Source organism: Varanus komodoensis, unplaced genomic scaffold, assembly GCF_004798865.1.
Source record: "Varanus komodoensis strain SLA01 unplaced genomic scaffold, ASM479886v1 scaffold3, whole genome shotgun sequence".
In the NCBI taxonomy this organism is placed as follows: Eukaryota; Metazoa; Chordata; class Lepidosauria; order Squamata; family Varanidae; genus Varanus; species Varanus komodoensis.
In genome coordinates, this window is record NW_025335761.1 from 37412166 (window position 1) to 37433608 (window position 21443).

General features: G+C 39.9%; 1 protein-coding gene and 1 long non-coding RNA gene across 2 annotated transcripts; one reads left to right on the forward strand and one right to left on the reverse strand.

The window, feature by feature from the left end:
* Positions 1-329: 329 nt before the first annotated feature.
* Positions 330-16490, reverse strand: ALKBH1 (alkB homolog 1, histone H2A dioxygenase). Its single transcript, XM_044435968.1, has 6 exons — positions 16371-16490; positions 11820-11928; positions 11416-11578; positions 5916-6006; positions 4935-5128; positions 330-3772 (listed from the first exon to the last, which is right to left on the reverse strand). Exons 1-6 carry the CDS (start codon positions 16488-16490, stop codon positions 3349-3351), a joined length of 1101 nt encoding a protein of 366 aa, XP_044291903.1. The 3' UTR covers positions 330-3348.
* Positions 16491-16545: 55 nt separating this feature from the next.
* On the forward strand, positions 16546-20895 carry LOC123026397. Its single transcript, XR_006415297.1, has 4 exons — positions 16546-16674; positions 18200-18319; positions 19437-19495; positions 20819-20895. It is a non-coding gene; the product is annotated as an uncharacterized LOC123026397 (long non-coding RNA).
* Positions 20896-21443: the final 548 nt, after the last annotated feature.

Consider the following 21443-nt stretch of genomic DNA (forward strand, 5'->3'; position numbering starts at 1 on the left):
TGTTGTATATGCAACACATCAGAGATGTCTGCATAAACAAACGCAAAAGACTGTTTGCTGTTAAAATGTGGTGCTCTCTGGCATGGCAGCAATGTTGCTCTTTGCCTTTCAGGACTTTCAAGTCTTAAGTCATATGCATATAGCTTAAAAAGCCCAATTCATCTTCTAACAGGAAGGCAATTGTATCATAAGCCCTCTCTGAAGGAAAGAATTTAGCATTCATGTTCCATATGAAATGGTCATGTGGCTACTATTAGACACTATTAGTTTAAAACATGGTTTCTCATTCGTACATATTAAAATAACAAAAAACAGGCCTTGAAACTTTCTTCATCTTCCATGTTTTATTATGACTTCATTTATGGTTGGATGTGGTTATGCAAAGGGAACATGGAGCAAGAAATATGACTGAAGAAAGAACAGAGATGCAGCCAAGATTTCTGCACAGGAGCACAAAACAGCAACTGCTCATCAGGATAGCCTTCTGTTGGTGTGCTCAAGTTTTATTATTTTTTTCAAAGAAATTAAAACAGAAATGTCGTAGGCCCAAGCTAAAGACAATGGGAATTTCCACCCCAAAGGCCAGTAATCTTGAAACATTTGAAGTGTTGCTTTTGGTGGGGGGGAGGGACTTGGCTGCACTTAGCAGATCTATGCAGGAAGTACGCCTCTGGATCCATGAGTCTCATCTTGTGGGAGCCCGAAGTTCAAGACTACAGCTGAAGATGAAAATCCTTCTCTGCTGTGCATTAATATGTGGACTTCCCAAATGCTATTAGTCAGTTTATTGACAGTAAAGAAAACATACAAGACACCACCAGCAAACCCCCATACCCCTGCTGCTATGGAAGACTCAGTCTAGCTTTGGACAAGGTCTCATAACAGTCAATAGTCAGGATTAAACGAATGGGCTGCCCCTTGTCCACTGCCATTCAAGGCACGAAAATTTTAATTGTTGTTATGATGTTTGAATTTTGATGGACATTGACATCACAGTTATTTATAATACGTCATGTTTTATATTTTTATCCTTGTACACCATTCTGAGAGCTTTTTCACTGAATTAATGGTATATAAAATATTAAATAAAATAAATAATATAGTCACTATACTACTTTAATTATATTCTGATCCCAAATATTACTGGATTTCACTTACTGGTTTCACTTAACTGGGCCTCAAAGTAAACATGGGTAGGCTTCTAGTTTTCACTAGGCATCTAAACTCGCCCTGTAAGTGGAAGGGGGAAAATTCCTTCACAATGTGATTCTTCCCTTTCAAAGCCAGGAATTCTTACAGACCCCATTAAACAGGCATCTGCTTCTATTCTAGTCACACTGTGCTGACCGTATGTAAACAAGAAACATGACATAAAGAATGAGCTTGGCTTCTACATTTGCTCCTTTATGCTGGATCTTCCATCATTTAAAAATCAATAACCATCTCCAATACTCATCACTTGGCTCTTCTATGCCTCATTATGGCTGTAATTTGCCACAGCAAACTATACTGTTTCCCCCTGCACCATAATAAACAGAACCTTTCTGTTGCTGAGGAAAAAATGGTTTCTTATCTCTTCTTCATGCATAAAGACAGGAATACATAGTTAAATCAGGTAGGGAAGCCAAAGTCTCTACCCTGCCCTTCTGTAGGGGCACTGATTCTTCTAACCTCCTGCAGTAAATGCATAGTAGAGAAAATAGAGAATCATGCAGAGGTAAGGCTTCCCACACTGGTTATATTGAAAAAGATTTGATGCAGTTTTGGACTTAATTTTCATCTTCACAGTGCTACCCCATCATGTAGTCTTCTGCATATCAGCATGACTTTAAAAATACATCTATTATCAGGAAGATTATTCCAAATGCCATGCTAGCCACAAACAGCTGGCTGTACTATTACACTGCTGCTTCAAAATAATCCTTTATTTAATCAGTGAGTAGTAATGGAGGTTAGAACAAGTGACGGGAGTAAGATCCCTTGATTTAACAGGTAGCTGCCACAGCAGCCGATTAGGCATTTTATGGTGGTGCCCACAGCAGTTCTTCACATTCTCAAATGTGCTTACAGGTTTGAAAAACACTGAGGACCCCTGAGATAGACTTATTACTAACTAATTATTCATCCCCCTTCTTTCAAGATGTAGAAGCAACCCCTAAGCATCTCAGGTTCCCTCTTCACACGTGGGAACAATACCCAAGCCATGTTAACAGTGTGATCTTGTATTTGTTTACTAAGCAGGAAGTTCAACTATGTGCAATGGTACTAACCCCCTAATAAATGAGGTTAGTATTATTTGGTATTTACGATACCAAATCCACATTGTGGTTGAACACCACAAAGATGCTGAAGATCTTGGCAGAGCCTTTTCCAATTTAGCCATATAGAGGCAAGGAGATACTCCCTATTCTGTTGGGGGATATTAGAAACAGCCTGAAGGAAACACAGCCTGAAGGAAAAGGTGAGAGAGTTGCTCAAGGCAGCATGAACAATACTGCAAAAATAACTAAGCTGGAGGATAGGGAGGAGGGGAAAAACTGCTTTCCAAGACAGATAGGGATCTTTAATTTAAAGCAGAGTAAGCTTATTCATGGGAAAAGTGCGACGAAACACCCCTGGGACAGAGTGCTGCACTCTGGCAATTAAAATTGCATTAAAAACCAGATAGGGAAGTCGGGATCCTAAAACAGATGGGCACAGAAGACTGTGTTGTCCTTATTTGTTTCAATATATTTACCTTTTGGGCAATAGAGATAGTCGCTGATTAATTTTCCTTCTGGGTGCTTTATCTACAACTTCATTGTTCCCGTTTGTAAAGTCATTCTCTTCAGTCTGCTCCTAAAGGAGGGAGGCCGCAAAGACTGCATTATGCAGGCAACTAAATGGCCTGCTGCTGATGGAACAGGACAGTTTTAGTATTCAGAGACAAGGGGAAAAAGGACATCCTGAATAGAAAAATCACTACACAGTCCCTAATTATTTTACTTCAAGAAGGGAGGGTGATTTAACTAAAAGAATCCATCCCACTCACAATATTAACCTTCTGTTATCAGTCAAAGGGTAATAAACATATTGCAAGGAATATAAACAGGTCTCTGGACAACACAGCAGGGCTCCAGAAGAGAAGTATTCAGGGAAGGCAGTGGCTTCAGAGAGGGAAGTATGTTGAGGCTGTGAAGTTCACACAAATTGTTTCATCTATCCATTTTCAGAATGAATTATCAGCTTTGTTTCAATTCTGTATTTCTTCTGCTATTTGCTGGTGTTCCATATGGTTCAAAAATAGACCTCCAGAAAAGGTTTATTACCAACATAGCCCATGCTAAAGGAAGAAACAGAGTACAGGTTTCAGCTGTTAATACCAGACTTGGGCTTTTTGCTTCCACTATGTTCCTCATGATAGGAGTCTATGGAGAAAGCATCCAGTTCTCTCTCTGTCCTGGTTTCAGTTGGAAAGCTCTGCCCTTCAGCCAGCACCTGTCTAACAGTCATGTTAATACGGGATGCTTGCAAATATTTGGCACACACTTGCCAGTCCTCTTGGGAGCAAGGTTCAATAACAGAGTTTGCAGGAAGATCAGCAGGAAGCGGAAGCTCCAGGCAAGAAGGCAAAGGCTTCCCCTCAAGGTTGGGCAGAACTCTGGGGACTGCATGGTACCGTAGGCGGCTGAAGCCAGACATGATCATTATGTCCCCACTATGCATGAACATGGCCACAGGGGCTTCGTCTCGTTTCAGTCCCCCCAACAAAAAAACGGATGACTGTCCAAAGCTAAAAAAAGAGGAAAAGAGAGACGGTAGTTAATAAAATTATAACTATTTATAAATGTAAGAAATATTCAGCAGTTGTAATCTTTAGGCTAGATGCAAGTGCAGTTACTGCAATTCAGCACACATGAAACAGCAGGGTTGCGCCAATCAGTTTTTGTTTTTAATAACATCAACATTCATGTCATCATTTTACCAATCAAAACACTCCTCATTCTTGTCTAATTCAACCCACAGAATCATGGAATCATAGAATAGTAGAATTGGAAGGGGCCAAGGTGGCCATTGGGTCCAACCCCCTGATGTTGCAGGTCACCAATTTACACCATCCCATAAAACAAACAACTAAAATCAGTTTGACAATACATCTTGTTTGATGTACACAGAGCTTTCAATATGCCCTTCTCTGACCTTCCTAGAAGCTCATACCCAGAGATATGACCCTAATCCACTGGTTCTTTCCCTTCCACTCAGTTTCTGTTATGTCTGCTGGGCACAATTTAGCCTTTAAAACTAGCCACTCAATCCCCATCTTGGCTAAGAGTATTCACACAGAAACACATGTGTTCTCCAGATGTCTTTGGCATGTGCATTTTCCAGTATGAACCCTTGTTTTCTTGGCGAGACAGTCACATTTTATGATATACTCAGAGCAAAGTCCAAGTCTCACGTTATAGCTAAGAAATTTCTAATCTAGAGGCATTCGTTCTCTGATGTTTATATTTTCTGCTATGACCCTTAGGGCTCTTTGACAGGATACCATATTTTATCATATGCCCATGGCCAATTTCCATCCTATCTTCATCTCGGCAATCAGAAACACCACCTGCAGTATAGTGTAGCCGGTGAAGTACACTAGCAATCAGCCTAACCTAACTCACAGTAGTCGAGAGGAAAATATGTCATTAAACTCTCTGGAAATAAGGAAGGATATAAATAAAATAAAAGTGGTTCTCTCAGAGTTCAGCAACCCAGCCTTTCCTGCTACTCTGGGCCCCTAGTTTGTTGCTGCCTATAATCTTGATATGCAGCATTGCGAATAATTCATATCACCCCTGCCCCAGAAGTGAAAGTTTGTATTTGTCACAAGAATTCTGGTCATCTGTAACTTTAATCAAGATGCACTACCTATTTCACCTTCTGCCAAAAAGCTTTGCACAACTTACCTGAATGATAAAAGGGGCTGGGAATGGTCCAGCTCAGACTCATCCACATGAATTCCTAAAGATGAATCAAAGTGATAGTAGTTCAGGATCCCTGCTTCTGCCTGGAAGGCCTGAAATCCGCATGCTTTAGCTACTTGCTCCGAAAGGAAAGCCAGGTCAGATGGAAAGGGGGTGTAGTGATCAGCTGAATATTTCTAGTGAAGAGAAATACCAAAAGAACTTGGAAACAGAATTCTAGATTAATAAAGCCAGTCTATAAATACATCCCTAAAGTGAATTTTAGGCACAACCTGCCTGAAAGCCCTGGAGATCAGGATCTAATCTCCAAAGCTAGGGAAAAAAGAGAGAATAAATGTATCTGATTACAATTTCAAGTGTAACATTTGTATGAAAGAGACAAGCACAAGAGCCTGAATCAGCTTTTTTTGTGGTATTGCTGGAAAGGGCCTTAAGCGCTAGTCGCTGAAATAGTGGTTTTGCAGTATGACTCAATAACAGAACTGAGACATTTAGTATTTCACATAGGATAATGAACTGTTTTCCCACAGGGCTTATATAACCACAGAAAGGTTCCTTATAATGTTACCAGCATCTGGAATATTTTCCATAAATGCCTAAGCACCAGCTTTCCTGAGCTAGAATCCTAAAGCTGTTTCACTGGATGTTCTGATGAGAAAACTGGGAATAGATGGCTCTATTAAGGCCAGACAATAAACAGATAAGGTGTCAGGCTCATTTGGTTAAGCATATCTGCAGCATGCTGATAGAAAATGCCTCCTCATGCTACTTCAGGTCTGCAATTTGATTAAAATATTTTGGCTCAGAAACCTTAAGAATCCACAGAGTGTGTATTGCAGGAAATCTGCACTGTGGCTTTGTGCCTGAATTTCCTCACTGTGGCAAAAATAAGATTATAAAATATTTGCTATCATATTGTCTTACTGTTACATGCTGCCAAAAGATTTGGTTGTCCTCAAATACCTTTGTATTCCAATTATAATGGTAACCCAAAGTCACCCAACGCAGCTTCTCCAGTAAACATTTTGGTTCCCGTTTGCTTGAACTTTTGTTTCTAGAAAGATATAAAATTTTAAAAAGTTGTATTCATAAAATACTCTCTGCAAGCATTATCTAAATGGGTCTCATAATTTTTGGTAGAAGTGCCAGTAAAATCTTATCTGTATCACATTTTCACCAAAAGATTCAAATATGTAAACAGAGAAAAAAATGTGGTGAGTTGAAAGGATTAATTTAAGAGAAACATTGACATTTATTGAAGGTGTTTCACAGAGAATATTTTAAAAAAGTGGAAAGGATTTATTTAAAGTGGGAAGAAAAACTGAATCAGGTTAAAATTTCCAAGACTGGGAAAAGATGTAATGTTGTATACAAGGCTCCAAACAGTAATTCATAATGTCCTGAAAACGTCTTAGGAAATGCAGAGCTGCTCTTAATGGAGAAATTTAAACTCCACCTTGGAATGCCTATGACATCATTTTATTGCCAGTAACTGAAACCTATGCTATTGTTTCCTGAAAGAAAAGCAGAATAGTTATTGGAATTCATGGCAGGATACAAGAAGTTTTTTCCCCTTCCAATCCTGTTACATTATTATTGTTAATGTTAACAATAATATAACTTATAAAGTATCTAAAAATTTTGTACAGTCCAGAGATTAAAAGATGGCTCTGCCTGTAGGTTTCACAATCTTCATGATACAGAAGTAAAAAGGAATGGGGAGGAAAACTAGCAAATCAGGCACATAATCTCAGTCATTTGATCCTTCTTGCCTTGAAGTACAAAATACATAAGTGGCATTCCACACACACGCGCACACACACATGCACACTAATAAGAAGCATCGCAATGGTAATTGTAAGTAAAAATTCTGGCAATAAAATGATACCAGTGCAATCATAGTGAACATGTAATGAGCTTCAAATGGCCTTCCCTGTGCTGCAGCTATGTTACATTCACCACTGTGGATAGAACATGGCAAGATATACACACAGAAAAACTGTAATACTCCCAATAATGTACGATATCAACTGCAATTCAATTTGTTCCTTACCACTGAAGAGCAATGACTCAGTAGCACAAGGAGCCACCTGTTTGCAAATAGCTAAATTCTGTCCAGAACTCTTCACCTGTTAAGTTTTGCTAGTGCCTAGTGTAAACATGTCTGTCTGTGCTGTGATTGACCAGTACCTGGCATAGTTTTACGAAACTCCCCCCTTACAGGTCTTAATTTAATTTCAAAACAATTGCTGTAGAATGTAGTGTTCCACACTGTTGAGTACAAAAGGAGCAGAAAAAGCTGCGAGTCAGGAGTGAATGGCACTGGCAGAGCTGAATGAGGAGGAGGAGGAAAAGCAGGGCATTTGCAGGTCTGGCTGAAGTACACTGGCACATCTTTACTCTTAACAGAGACAACAAAAAGTGTTGGGAAGCACAACTGAAAAGTACCTGCAGAAATTGTCTTAATTTAATGTGTATTTTATTCAATGTTGTGAGCCGCCCCGAGGCTTCGGCAAGGGGCGGCATAGAAATGTTTTAATAAAATAAAATAAAATAAAATAATAAATAAATAAATAAATAAATTTTGAGAACTGCGGGAGCTCCAAATTAGTAAAGAAATGGCTGTAGAGATCCATGTGTAGAAAGGCACAAGGAACATTTCAGCTCTACCCCATCATGTCTCTGATGAGTTCTAAGGGTTTTTTAAAAATCCTAAGGCAATCAATTAGCTGATATTTAAAAGCTCTGATGAAAACACAACAGACTCATTTGACAGGTCACCTGGAAGACTGTGAAGTTGCAGAAGGATCCCCCTCCTTGAACTCACATTGAACTCTGTACTTTTCTTATTGGAAGGGCATAATTTTTCAGCAAGCTAGCTCTGAAACAATTCCCATGCTAGAGTAATGCTTGTCAGTAGTGTGTGCTGCAGCTCACAGACCAAGAAGAACAGATAGGCTTTCTTATTAGGAAAATGAGGACTGGTTATAGTGGCCATATAGCAAAAATACAAACTGTCTACAAACTGCTGTGGTTCAGGGCACGTATATGTGCAATAATCCAATTGGGATTTTCATTCTTAATGATTCCCCTAAAAGGGTAGATTCATCAGTTCTGCCCAGCCCTAATCATACATCAGCTTCAAGTCCAGTATTATCCTTCTGTAACTCTGAAATCACTAGCTGGCTTGCTCACTTTTTCCTCTAAAAGAAGTGTTCCTGCAGTACTTTATTCCTACACACTTTTGGACAAGTGCTTACTGAAACTGCTAACATTTCTTCCAGCTATCACACTCTACAATTTTGCTCCCATCTTAATGGGAACCAGCTGCACATTAAATTCTGTCCTATCTGGTTGTTGCTGGCACAAGTATGCCAAGCTGGAAAAGCAGTCAGGACACTACTCTCACCTTGCTGCTCACTCACCTTCTCTGCTCAATTTTTACGGCAGATGGGATAAGAAGAATTGAAGAGTCCAGTCTGGGTCACCAAAAATACTTTTCAAATGATCCTACTGAGACAACTAGAGCTTAGCTACTTAGGACACTTAAGGACACTTACAGCAATTGTTGCAATGCTTTACACATCCCAGTGCTGTAGGAAAGTTTTACAGAGTTAGTACTTTAGCTTTTAAATTTCCATGCAGGGTCAAGCAGACTTAGCAGCCTTCACAGATAGCTAACCTAATATACAGATAATGAATGACAAGACAGGTTTTAATTATACTACTTTGTGTCATTTAATCCTTTGGACCCTCTGCTTGACTGGATACCCAACTATAATGCTAAAGCTCAGATCAAACATTCTGTTAATCACAGAATCATAGAACAGTAGAGTTGGAAGGGGCCATGAAGGCCATGGGGTTCAACCCCCTGCTGTTGCAGGACACCAAGTTACACTATCCCACTTAGATGGCTGTCCAGTTTCTTTTTGAATCTCTTTAGTGTGGGAGAGTGCACCACCTCTCTAGGCAGCTGGTTCCACTGTTGTATTGTTCTGACAGTGAGGAAGCATTTCCTGATATCTAGCCTAAATCTGGGTTGTCACAGCTTAAATTGATTATTTCATGTCCTACACTCTGGTATCAGCAAGAAGAGATCTTGACCTTCTTCTTTGTGACAGCCTTTGAAGTACTTACAGAGGTATACGATGTCTTCACTCAGTCTTCTCTTCTCAAGGCTGAACCAGTTCTCTTAGCCTCTCCTCACAGGGCAGTGTTTTCAAACCCTGGATCATTTTTGTCGCCCTCCTCTGGGCCCTTTCTAATTTTTCTGCAGCTTTCTTAAATCTTGGTGCCCAATTCTAATGCATTGCACTAGAGCAAAACTATTTTCAGAACTGCTTGAACAGTGTAGCCCCAATATATCTAAAGACCACCAAGATCAAATCTTCCCAGAAACAATATGAGGGAGAAGCAATTTAGGTTGGAAAATGGGGAGATGGCATTTCACTTTTGTAGTTAGGCAGAGTCTTTTATCTGCTTGCATGGTTATCATGTCTACTCTCTTCTTCATGCCAATTCCTCCCATTAAAAACACACATATAAAGTCTCTGTTTCTGTTTATAAGAGCAGAAGAAAGGAGCCAATGCACATAGAGCAGGAGAGACAATTATTGCTTCAAAATAGAAAAGATCTCTACAAGTAATATAAAAAACTTAGAAGATAACATACTTGGAATAAGGGAATAAGAGGTAACTCTTTCTCTTGAGCTGCAAGCCGCTCTAAAATCTATAGAAAACAAGTAAACTAGAATGGGAATATGGGCTTTCTCCCTGCTAAAGTAGCAGGTAAATTTTAAAAATCTACAAGACTATAGATTTATAGTCTTTCCTACATCAGTCTAGTAAGTCACAGTGTCCAAATTTAGAGAGACAATGGATCCATGTCTGCTGTCAGAAGCAGAAGTATTTGGACCTGAATGATGTTTTACTGCATGAAAACAGAGCTGAATAGTTATTAACCAAGATACAATTGTCTGTTGAATTTACTGTGCATATTTCCATAACCAGTCATGGTTTCCTTCTAATACACTAACCAGGCTGTTGAAACACTGAACCTATTTTTGTTCAGCAATCAGACATTTTTGTCTGCAGACATATTTATTTACTATAGCACAAGTTCACAAAAATACAACATTAAAATATACCCTAAAACACTAAAAAATGAAATGAATATACAATGAAAATACACATAAGACACACTTGTTTTCCCCCTCCCCACCTTTGTGCTTTGCCAGAATAACAGATTATCTGGAAATGTCTAATATTTTATTTAATTCCTCTTGCTAGAGAGAGCTGAGATACTTTGATTTCAGGGGCAATTCTATGGCCCCTACATAATTTGAGAGGCCACAGAATATTTCAGGTTCCCAAATCCAAGGTCAGACAGTATTCTGACCTCAGACCTGGGAACTGGAGTTCTGACACACCTTCTCCTTATAGCCAATGAAGAAAGAATTATGCCATCTGTTTTCTGAAGTCAGGAAAACTACCGTGGAGAAAGGTGAAAGGGAACATTCTGCTGGGAGGGGAGTACACCAGGGAGGCCAGAAAATGAGCTATCTTGATGCCTTTCCAGCCTCTTCCCCTCCCAAATCCTCCAGCTAGATGGGGAAAAAGTCCATCTTGTAAAAATGCAGGGCAAGAGGATGGGGCAGCAAAGTCTGCTTCTGCTGCTTGTGCCAGTCTACAGAAGATTGCTATAAGTTTCCAAGTCTGGGAGCTTATATGTATACAGGACTACACCCTTAGTAAGATAAAATAAGCCCCGTCACACACATGCACCCTCAGAGATGGGCATACATGCATATAGTGCTGCTCGTTTATCACACCTCCTGTGTTGTGCTGTAGGGTGTTCCAAAGGACCCGCTGAACATCGGAGGCAATACAAAAGAAAGGAAGAGATGCTGAAATAGGAAGGAGTGCTAAAAATTCTGTGTATATGCAAAACTTGTAAGTGTGGCCTTTTGGATTCCAGGTTATGAGGGGTGATGAGTGAAGTAAGAGTAATTTTAGACACAAGATATATAGTAATCTGATCAATAAAATTTAACATATATGCAAATATTTTGATATTCATAATATTTCAACATTTATTAATAAATGCAAGTTTTGTGTTTTCTGGAGACTAGAGCACTCCGAGTTACTTGGAAGGCCAGTACAGCAGCAGGAACCCTTGACTCAATGTTTAGCTCTAAGCTTGGCAGGAAGTTTGCACTTGCTTTGCAAATGATCTTCAAGTGCCTCAGAAGCAAAGCATAAAGTCTTTGGAGAGGTGCAGGATGCTGGCAGCCACAAATTGCTGCTTGGTTTTGGATATGAGCCAGTATTTGTAAGCTTGTAATCCAAGGCCATCATCCCACAGAACTAAAGACAGCAAGAAACTGCCCACATTCAGGTGAGATGCTCCATCTTATCCACTGTTGCACACCTTGGCCTTAACAGTATTCAGAGCCAGGACTTACCGCATCTGGTGCTGACTCTTTTCCCACAGATCAGTAGTCTCCTTGGAAGGCATGTGCAAATCCAAATTGCACACATTGGGTTTCTGGGTGTACTGCTTCAGACATTGCTTCACCCAGTGACGCTGACAGCCCGGAAGGAAAGGATTGGGGATAAACATAAACCCTAGACAAACATGGAATTGAATGAAGAGAGAGGAAAGCATATGAAGGCTTCTACCCATAATTTAAGATTAAAGCAATATTGAGATATAGCAGGGACACAGAGCTACAAGCATACAACCTATGTCAGAAATAGTAAACAAAAACATTATCAGCTGTTCTCTCAACTAAATGTATATCTTGAGAAAAACAGACTCTCTATCAATGAATTTATTTTTTTCTGCTTGATATCCAAACACACTCACCTGGATAGTTATCCAGACTATAGGCTTTCCACTGGCTAACTGGATGCAGTCCTGCTCTGTGGGCATCTTGATCACTTAGTGAGGCAAATCGCAAAGGAGAACTGACCACCTGGGAAAGAAAAATTGAGCATCAGACACCAGAACACAGATTTTGACTGAATTCAACTGCTTGACAGAATTTGTGCTTACTAACTATTCCCCTTCCCAAAAGGGAAGTGTTGACCCTTGGGAGAAAGGGAGAATTTGGTAAGAATACCTTGTGGAAGTGCCATTCAACTCAAACAAAATTGTCTTTGTATCCAAGCTATTCAAAGAACAATAGGGGATCCTGCCAGAACATATTCACTACTAGTAAGCGAATTTGTGAACCACCTACTCCTTTATTTATCCATCCAAATAAATCAGTGCAGATAGTAAAATTAAAAGATAATTAAAATCTTTTAATTAAAATTAAAAGAACCAGTATATTCAGGGGATAGTGTAACATTTGGATATGGCTCAACTTAAATCCCTTTTCAGATGTGGATTCATTTTGTGAACAAAATAAAGTCTCAGGTTCCAGTTGATCAAAATTCAGCTGTGACTATGTCCCACTGTAAAAGGCAGAATTGATAAAAGTTGTATTGTGCCTGTTTGTTGGATTGTCTCTCAGTCTGTCAGAATAGGAATAATATCAAATTTAACTGATCACTTTTGAATACCTTGCTGTATCCTGTAAAGTGTATTCAGGAAATCAAAGTATATCATATATACCTAAGAGTTGTCAAATTTGCTAACTGTTGCACAGAGTCCTGATGTTGTCTTATGTCTACCAGCTTATAAAACATCCAAGTTAGTGGCAAGTGATGCACAGAGATTCTCAGCTTTTGTTTTGTGACATTTGTTTCCATCATAGAAGAATTGTCATGTATGTGCTAATAAAACAGTAATTGCTTCTTAGGGCCTGTGAGGGTTATTGTTGCACATTTTATTTCTTGATTCAGTAGGCTGTGAGATACCGAAACCTGAAATCACAACGTTCTAACAAATAGCTTGCTTTTCTTCCTGCAGTATAATCCCAACATTATGTATGGTAATGGCTATTAACACAGGAACTACTAGAGCTAGAAAGCCACAACATTTTATAGCCTGTGACAGACTAGAATCCCAATTTCAAAATGGGATAATACATTAATTTCTAACTCCAGTGGATATGTGATTTTAATTGAAATTACAAACGATGCTTGAGAAATAAGAGGGTAATCATAATTATGTAATCTTAAGGTCTGAAGAGCTTCTTTCTGTGACAGAAATTCTCCTTAGGAGGGCTGTAATTATACTGCACTCATTACAGTATTAACAGAGGACCAGTAAACCTAAGCACTGGTGTTAGTCAGAAATTGTTAATACCTAGTAGTCACTTTTAATATGTTATTCTTAATGAAATAAAAAGAGATCTTTTGTTACTGAAGACAGTGTTAATCCTCTGTCACCCTGAAAATGTCACCTGTATTGTTAATTTTCCCTCCAGTAGTTAATTTTCTACAAAAGACAGAAGATAATGGGATCAAGTGGGTAAAATGCAATAGGCAAGACTGAATTGTCTTTTCTGGAACATGTTTGATAATGCAAAGACTATATTTTCACCCATAGGGAAGAATGAACTCACACTGCAGAGCACTTTTAACTAAGAGATTTCAATACAACACTATCATATGGAAAGTGATAATGGTAATAATCAGAGACATTACATATAAATCAAACAATTGGACAGGATTCTCCTTTTAGGCTTTACATGACAATAAAAGGTACAATGATAAATTTATCTGGAAGTTCTTAAATACAAATCAGTATTGTATAATGAAGACAATGATCCATCTTTATATTTTCTGTCAGAACTGTGAGCAAAAAATATACAAACCCTAGGAATAAATATCATACAACTAATATCAATTAGTTGTATGATATTTTCATTAAGTATCCAAGTATCCTATAAAGTAAGCCTTTGCTATATATTTTTTCCAAGTACCATGGCACTTTATATATTTATTATGTTTCCCCATAACCCTTTTTGAGACTTTGACTCAGTTGCATAGACCTGTGTGAGCAAGAAGGCTTCTGTTCACCCAGACAGACAAGCTGCAATGAATGGAGATATTCATCCAGCAATAAGGAATTTGTATTTAATTCTAAATCTGAAATACATTTCTTTAACTTCAACAGGACCTGTTCTCAAGAATGGGTCTAGACTCTAGAGTTGCAATTCTAGAGTTCATTGTCAAGCTCACTTAAAATATACTGGTTGGCTCCCGGAGGTGTTTAACTATCCTTTTAGATTTGATGGCCAAAAGCAGATTATATATATCTTTATATATAATATAAATAATATATATTTATATAATATATAAGTATATTAGAGATATACCCATTATCCCTTTTTAAGGACTTAAGATCACCTGAATCTTTTCTTCTATAGAGGTAAATGTCACTGAGGGAAGTGATCTCCAGAGGAAAAAGAGAATAAAGGGAAAGGTTTAAGATCCCATTTCCTCACACTGAACTATTTCTGACTGCAGCAAGAAGCCCTCCCCACCACAGGATCATGGAATACTGGAGTTGGGAGGGGCCCATAAGGCCATTGAGCCCAACTCCCTGCTTAATGCAGGGCCATGTGCACAATGGATCATGCTTCCTGATGGTTAACTGAAAAAAATGGCACGTAGGAATGGCTTTATGTATGTACTGTCAGAGAAGCAGAATAATCCTGTTATGCATTATCAGCCTGCTTGTCAGAAATCTTTAAGTAAGTTTCAGCCATGTCATGAAAATAGCTTAATTCTCTCTCTGGAAGAGATGGATCAGCTCAACCAACAGCAGCTGTACTTAGCTGCCTGGAACCAACCAGAGTGATAATCTGGAGGAGGTTTCCATGAAATGAGTGAAATGGCTCAAGTACCAGATAAAGACCCAGACATGTGCAGGTGGAACCAGTAATTGCATCCCATGATGTGACACTATTTTGTAACAAGAGGCTACAGACTTCTTCCAGCTATAATTGGTTAATTGCTGCTCCTGAGAAGAAATGGCTCAAGAGATTTGGACTAGACCTGCCCAAAAGAAAGGATTAACATGCAGATGAAATTGGTGGTATTTTCTGAAGGTATCATTTTTAAAGCCAAACAAGGCCTCCAGTGTTGTTCACTGACAGTCAGTGTCTTCAAAAATGCTTTGGCTACTTTGTCATGAACCTTTGTAAACTACTGTAATATGTAACTTAATAAATAGTCTAGCAGTTCATGAGGATTTACTTTACTGTTCTCATTTGGTTCCTTCATAAAGAACAATCCCAAGAACCATCACTAACCAATGATTTCGAGCTATTCCAAGGAAAGGCCTCGGTTCAATGACATAAAATATATCTTGTACACACAGTATTCCAAGTTCAGCTACTGGCATCTCCTATTAAAACAGAATAGAAGCTTTTTCAGTGCAAGGGCTGAATTCCATGTCACAGAAACTATCAGGGGCTGCATTTGAGAGGTAGATGGGACCAAAAATAGCAGCACATTTTAGCTAACAGCTCCATGTTGCCAGTAATTAAGCCTTAGAAGAGGCATTTCAACCTTCTTTTAAAAAAGGTGAGCCCACACAAAAGCTAGAAACCCCCAAGGACTGGTTTGCTGGGGGAATGTAGGCAGGCCAGATGGGTGCTGAGAAACTGCAGAAGCCCAGATTGGGAACTCAGGGAGGCTGGATGTGGCCTTATCAATTATTCTATATAGCTGAACTGAGGAGGAAAAAACCCTGCTCAGAAACCTTGGAGGGCTGCTGCCAGAGTTAAACAGACTAATAGTTTAAGGCCACTTAATATGTTCTAGACTTCAGTTTCTGTCTTCAGGTGAAGCATCAGTTTTTGAATGCTTCCTTTATTTGCTTTTAAATGATGTGCTAGTTTATGCAGGGAAGCTTCTTCCCACCTTCCCTTTCAAACATAGATTACAGTTTTAAAAACTGCTATCCGTCCCACCCTTAGCCTGTAGTACAATTTCCACCACCACGAGTAAGTGCAACTAAGTTAATCCCCAGAAAGAAGTGCTCACACGAGCAGCGCATACACAATGTAACGTCTGAAATACCATAATAGGCTGCCTTCCTACACGCATCATTAGCTGCTAGGATGTATAAGGAAAACCTCGAGACAGGCGTTAAAGTGCTGCACGGGCAAGTGGCATCATTCAAAAAGTAGTGTGTGGACCCGCTGGGGCTGCGTGGAAACCTTTTAGGATCAACCGGCTGGGGCCTTCGATAAGAATCTCCTCCTCCCGCCCCGCCCAATCAAACATGAGTGGGATCACTCCCTAAGTCAGCCCCAACTTTCCATAGACAAGCCTTCCCTGCCCTTCTTCATTCTAGAGGCACATGCCGACGAATATGTGGCAATGCGGAGGATCCTTGGCGAGGGGCACGTGCAAGAATAGGCGACTATACCACCCCTTGGCAGCGGTTTCCATGGATACCGGTTGTAGGCAGCCTAGCGCGAAGAAGGCTGGGAAACAGGACCGCCCAGTTTACCTGCCGCGCCACTGGCTTCGAGAAGTCAATCACCCCGGTGGGGTCCGCGCCTTCCCAGCGCCGATAGAAGCGAAAGAGGCGGCGAAAAGCGTCCTCTTCGCGCGCGACGGACGCCGCCATCTTAGCGGCCAGAGTGACCTCGCTTGCACGCGCCACGCGGAAGGGGAAAACCGCGCCTTCCATTGGATCAGCGGGCGGGAACCGGCCCCACTCGTTTTCTCTAGTTTCAAGATGGCGGCTGCCGGAGTTGCTCGGCGAAGCTTCCAGGCCTTCATTGCCCGGATACCCTGGACCATGGGTGCACGTGAGTGAGCGAAGGAAGGGGACACGTTTAGTTCTTTCTGAAATAAAGCGATTGGCCAGGGTGAAACTAATAAGTGGACCGTGGTGCTGCTTACCTTGCCGCTTTTGTCCCTGCGTGGTTGCAACGGTTTTTATTTCTCCTGCTTCAAAGTCTAAACGGCCGGGGCAGATGTTGGGCAGTGTCCTGGGTGAGGAGGGAGTGTCTCTCTTTTGAGGTCGGTTTCCACCTTCGTTTTTGCGGAGAGGAGGTGTCGAAAGCATTGTGGCGCCTCCTTCCCTACGCAGCGGGCATATTGTCTTTATCCTTCCTTCATCTTCTTACAGATCTTGAGTGTTTTGTCGCAGATTTGATACGACTTAACCTATCTCTGTATCGAAATTATTTCGAACATTCAAAAGCACATAATCATCTGGGTTCTGGTCCCTGCTCAGCCATGGAGCCAACTAGGTCATCTTTGGTTAGGTCACAGACTCTCAGCCCAACCTACCTCACAGGGTAGTTGTTGTAGGGATAAGATTGAAAGCAAGAGGAGGAAATATATAATTACAGGAAAACAGACACTTTCTTATTTTTCAAAGCACAGTGTTGTTATGTGAAATGCGTAAGGAACATGTCACTTGTTCAGCATTATTACTATGCTCTTTCTAGGATGCATGGGATGGCATTTCTTCTCACAGCCCAAGATTACACAGCAAGTTTATAGGCGGTAGATTTGAGCCAGTTTTTTCCACATATTTCCTACATTTCATTATATTCCCTGCTGAGGTGAATAGCTATAGCCTATTAACATTTATAAAAGGTATTGTGATCAAACCGGTCATTACTAGAGGAGATCAACCCTAACTGATCTTTAGAAGGCCAGATACTGAAGATGAAACTCAAATACTTTGGCCACCTAATGAGAAGGAAGGACTCCCTGGAGAAGAGCCTAATGCTGGGAACAATAGATGGCAAAAAAGAAGGGGACGGCAGAGGATGAGGTGTCATTCCTGGATGGAGTCACTGAAGCAGTTGGTGTGAGCTTGGGTGGACTCCGGGGGATAGTGGAGGACAGGAAGGCCTGGAGGAATGTTGTCCATGGGGTCTCGATGGGTTGGATATGACTTGACTAACAACAACAACAAACCATTATTTTAAGGTAGTGTTACCTTATAACTACCTATTTCTGCCATTTAAGCCCTGGCCAGATATATGTCCAGTAATCTAAGCTGATGATGATCTAACTATTTTTATATGCTCCTGAGTTTTTAGGAAGCTTTGTTTGTTTTCATTGTGGATTTTATTGATATTAGCTACTTGAAGCATTTAAGACGAGTATAAATGTAACCATATACAAAATAGTTTTAAGCATAGTTGATGTATCATGAAACATCTATTGCTTGAGCTATCAGTGATTTAAGTCAGGGGTGGCAAACCTGTCACCCCAGGGTGTACTATGCTAACATGTAGCCCCGTATGGCCTACCAGTTTGTCTTGCAGGCTCTGCCTTCTCTTCCAGCCAATACAAAAATCTTTTTATCTTCAGTTAGATGCTCATCACACGGAATATGTTTTCCCATTTCTTATCATAACTGCTTTTAAAAAGTTTCCATTGGTGCCAGTGAAGCAAGGGGGCAGTATACAGGAGATGCTGCTGCTTGCAAGGGTTAGTTCTCTCTCTCAATGCTGTGGTTCTTCCTAAAAACGATTCCTCCATTAAAATCAGGTTTTCAACAGTCTAACTGCAGGGGTAGAGGGCATTTTCAGGAGGGGAGAGTATGTTGTGTTTTTTGTGCTTGTCCATGAATAAGGTCCAGGGCTATCAACCAGCAGTGGTATGGCCTTACCCACTACTAGAAACAGCATGCATAACATGCCTGCTTGGATCCAAGTTGTCTGAAACTGTCAGGGAAGTCTAGTTATAGGACCTGAGAAAGAAACCATTGGAGCACACAACTATTGCTAAAGTCAGAAGAAGAGAGTGCAAAGAACATACAACAATGCAATTATAAGCAATGCTCGAAAGGCCCTCTGAGGGTTATATATAGATAGTTTGTATCTGAGTAGTAAGTGATCCTATTTTTATTTCTCTTTTCTCCACAGCAGATAATTTAAAACTTTCAACAAAAATGCACTGTGAGATAGCCTTAGAGCTAGCATCAGAATGCAACATTCTTGGGCAGCTGCAGAAAGTTCACTGTTCCAGAAAGTCATAGAAACGTAGAAACAGAGCGAGTCAGAAGGGGTCTCCCAGGCCATCTAGTCTGACCCCCGGCTCCAGCCGGCTCTGCTCACGACATGCCTACCATGTGCATGTCTAGCCTATCTTTGAACACCCTCACCAATGGGGCCTCAACCACCTCCTGTGGAAGCCCATTCCATACCCTTGGGGTCCTAACTGTCAGGAAGTACTTCCTGGCATCCAAATTGAACATTGGTACCTTGAGCTTGGCTCCATTGTCAAGACCTATGATGACTGTCTGTCCTGTGTCCCTTGTATGGTGTCCCCCCTCCCCCCCGCCTGACCAGTTGAGCAGCCCAGACATCTAGGTCTGTTACCATTTAAGATTCCCACAGTTCCCTTAATCATCTGGAAAAATGTAGCAGATAGCTAGACTCTGCTTTTCAGAGCGCTGCTATCCACTTTTGCTCACAATAGGTGAGCGCATGAAGGACCACCAAAGTAGGTGTTCCATTAGAGTATTTAACAGTGATCCTCCTTAAACAATTAGAGCCAGATATTCTTCTGACTTTTCCTCTCCCACTCTTTTTTTTTTTTTCAGATGAAATAAAACAATATTTTTCTCAATTTGGGACTGTGAAAAATTGCATTCTGCCATTTGTAAGTATCCCTCCTGTTAAGTGACTACATTCAAAGTAAAATATTGTTCAAATGGTATTTGAGCTATGATATCAGATTGATCAAGGAACCTATTTTATACCAAAGGGGTTTTTTTTCCTTAATGTTAACCATTCCCATGATATTTATCAAGGCAGCAGTGTACCTGCTCTGTAAATCTAGTTTTTCTTAACTGAGAAATACCAAGTATTACCCATAGAAAATATTAACCCTTCATATATTGTTTCTATTAGCATATAATGATATTGCTATTGATCATTTTAGTTACAAAAATTGATTGTATAAAATGCACTAATTTTAAGGGGTAGACCCAGTGGTATGCGAGTAGACTTCCACTTGTGGAACTTTGCCCACCTCTTCCCCCTGCAGAATTGCTTGAGGGCCCCAAAAATCTACAGCAGATGGGGGGGGGGGACTGCATGGGAGAGGTGTCTTGCCCCCTGCTCATTCTGCTGATGGAAGATGTTCTATCTTAGTGAGAGGTGGTAATCGTACCCAAGATTGGGTACAAAAATGAAACTTGACATGTTAATATATATACTGAATAATCTTCCATTGATATATAGTTGGATTTTAAAAATGCATAAAATGAAAATTATCCATACAAGTGAAAAGTGAGTTGTCTTTACTAATGGGCAGTATTATGACATCTCAGAACAGAATTCAGATGACAGGCAATGTTGCATTAACATTGCTGTCACCTTCATGCATTTAGCAGGTCTCATTTCTTCATGCATTTTATGAACTCTTTGTATAGCCTTTCCATGAATGTTTCATTTACCATATCTGCATCCAAGAGCTGCTGCTTTACACTGTGGTTCACAGGTGGATTCAAATACCCCAATAATAATAATAAAAACCCAAGCAAAGTCCATTTGCTTTGAAGGTCATACATTTCTCCCTTTAAATTATACAAAACAATTGATTTTCCCTCATTGCTTGTGTATTTGAAAGTGGTTTATGTGCCTTCCTTATCTGTCAAAAGGCACAATCCAGCCTAACTTGAGCACTCCAGTTTAAATTTGTTGAAGTTAGTGTAAACTTGTGCTTAAGTCTTCCCATGAATTCAACAGAACTCAAGTACGTAAGTTTGGCTATTATTAGCAACCAAGTACAAAATGCAAGGTAAATAGTAACTCCTTTCTGTGTTTATAGTGCAGTCTTGTCTCCTCTGGATTTTTCTGAATGATACTGTTCTTAGGTGCAGATAGCCAGCTACTGCTTAAATGTAACACGAATCAGTCTATCAGTCAATTAATCTAAAAGTAGTTCGTGTATCAAGTGATGTCCTTCTATCTTGAACAGAATACAGAAACAGGATTTCATAAAGGTTTTTGCTGGGTTGGATTTTCTACAGAAGAAGGTCTCAAAAATGCTTTGCAGAAAGACTCGCATATCATAGAAGGAGCTAAGGTAAGAGGCTTAGTATTGTACATATTGAATTCCATGCCTTCTTAGCTTTAAAATGAAAATTCACTTTAAGATGCACATGAAATCTCAGATCTCATAGGCAGCCTGGTCAGCATGTTCTTGGCACATTTCAAACCTTCCACAAGTTGTCTGTAAATGTATATAGAGCGTTCAAAAATGAATCTTAATTTTTCATTAGGAACGAGCTTCATGATGTTACATGTATAGTTCAAATATTAGTGAATCTGTGTCTGAATGTTAGTTAACTGATTTCACCCATGAGATGTGCACTAATAAGCAGATCAGGTATTTCTTTTAATTAAAAGAAGCCTTGATTCAATAAACTTGCATAAATGCTTTGTAAAGGAAGTTGCAGTATTTGTAAGCTTATCAGCATTCTAATGGATATTGTTTATTTCTTCCATTGCCTTATCAGTAATAGTGTCTATTAAAATTTTCAGCTTCAAGTCGAACTTCAGAGAGGTAGACACAAGCCAAATGAACATTCAGAATGAAGAAC

Coding starts and splice junctions, on each gene's coding strand:
- ALKBH1 (XM_044435968.1), bottom strand. CDS start 16,490: ATGGCGGCGTCCGTCGCGCGCGAAGAGGACGCTTTTCGCCGCCTCTTT. Junction 11,929..16,370: donor CGAAGCCAGTGGCGCGGCAG/GTAAACTGGGCG, acceptor TTTCTTTCCCAG/GTGGTCAGTTCTCCTTTGCG. Junction 3,773..4,934: donor CAGCCCCTTTTATCATTCAG/GTAAGTTGTGCA, acceptor CTCTTTTTTTAG/CTTTGGACAGTCATCCGTTT.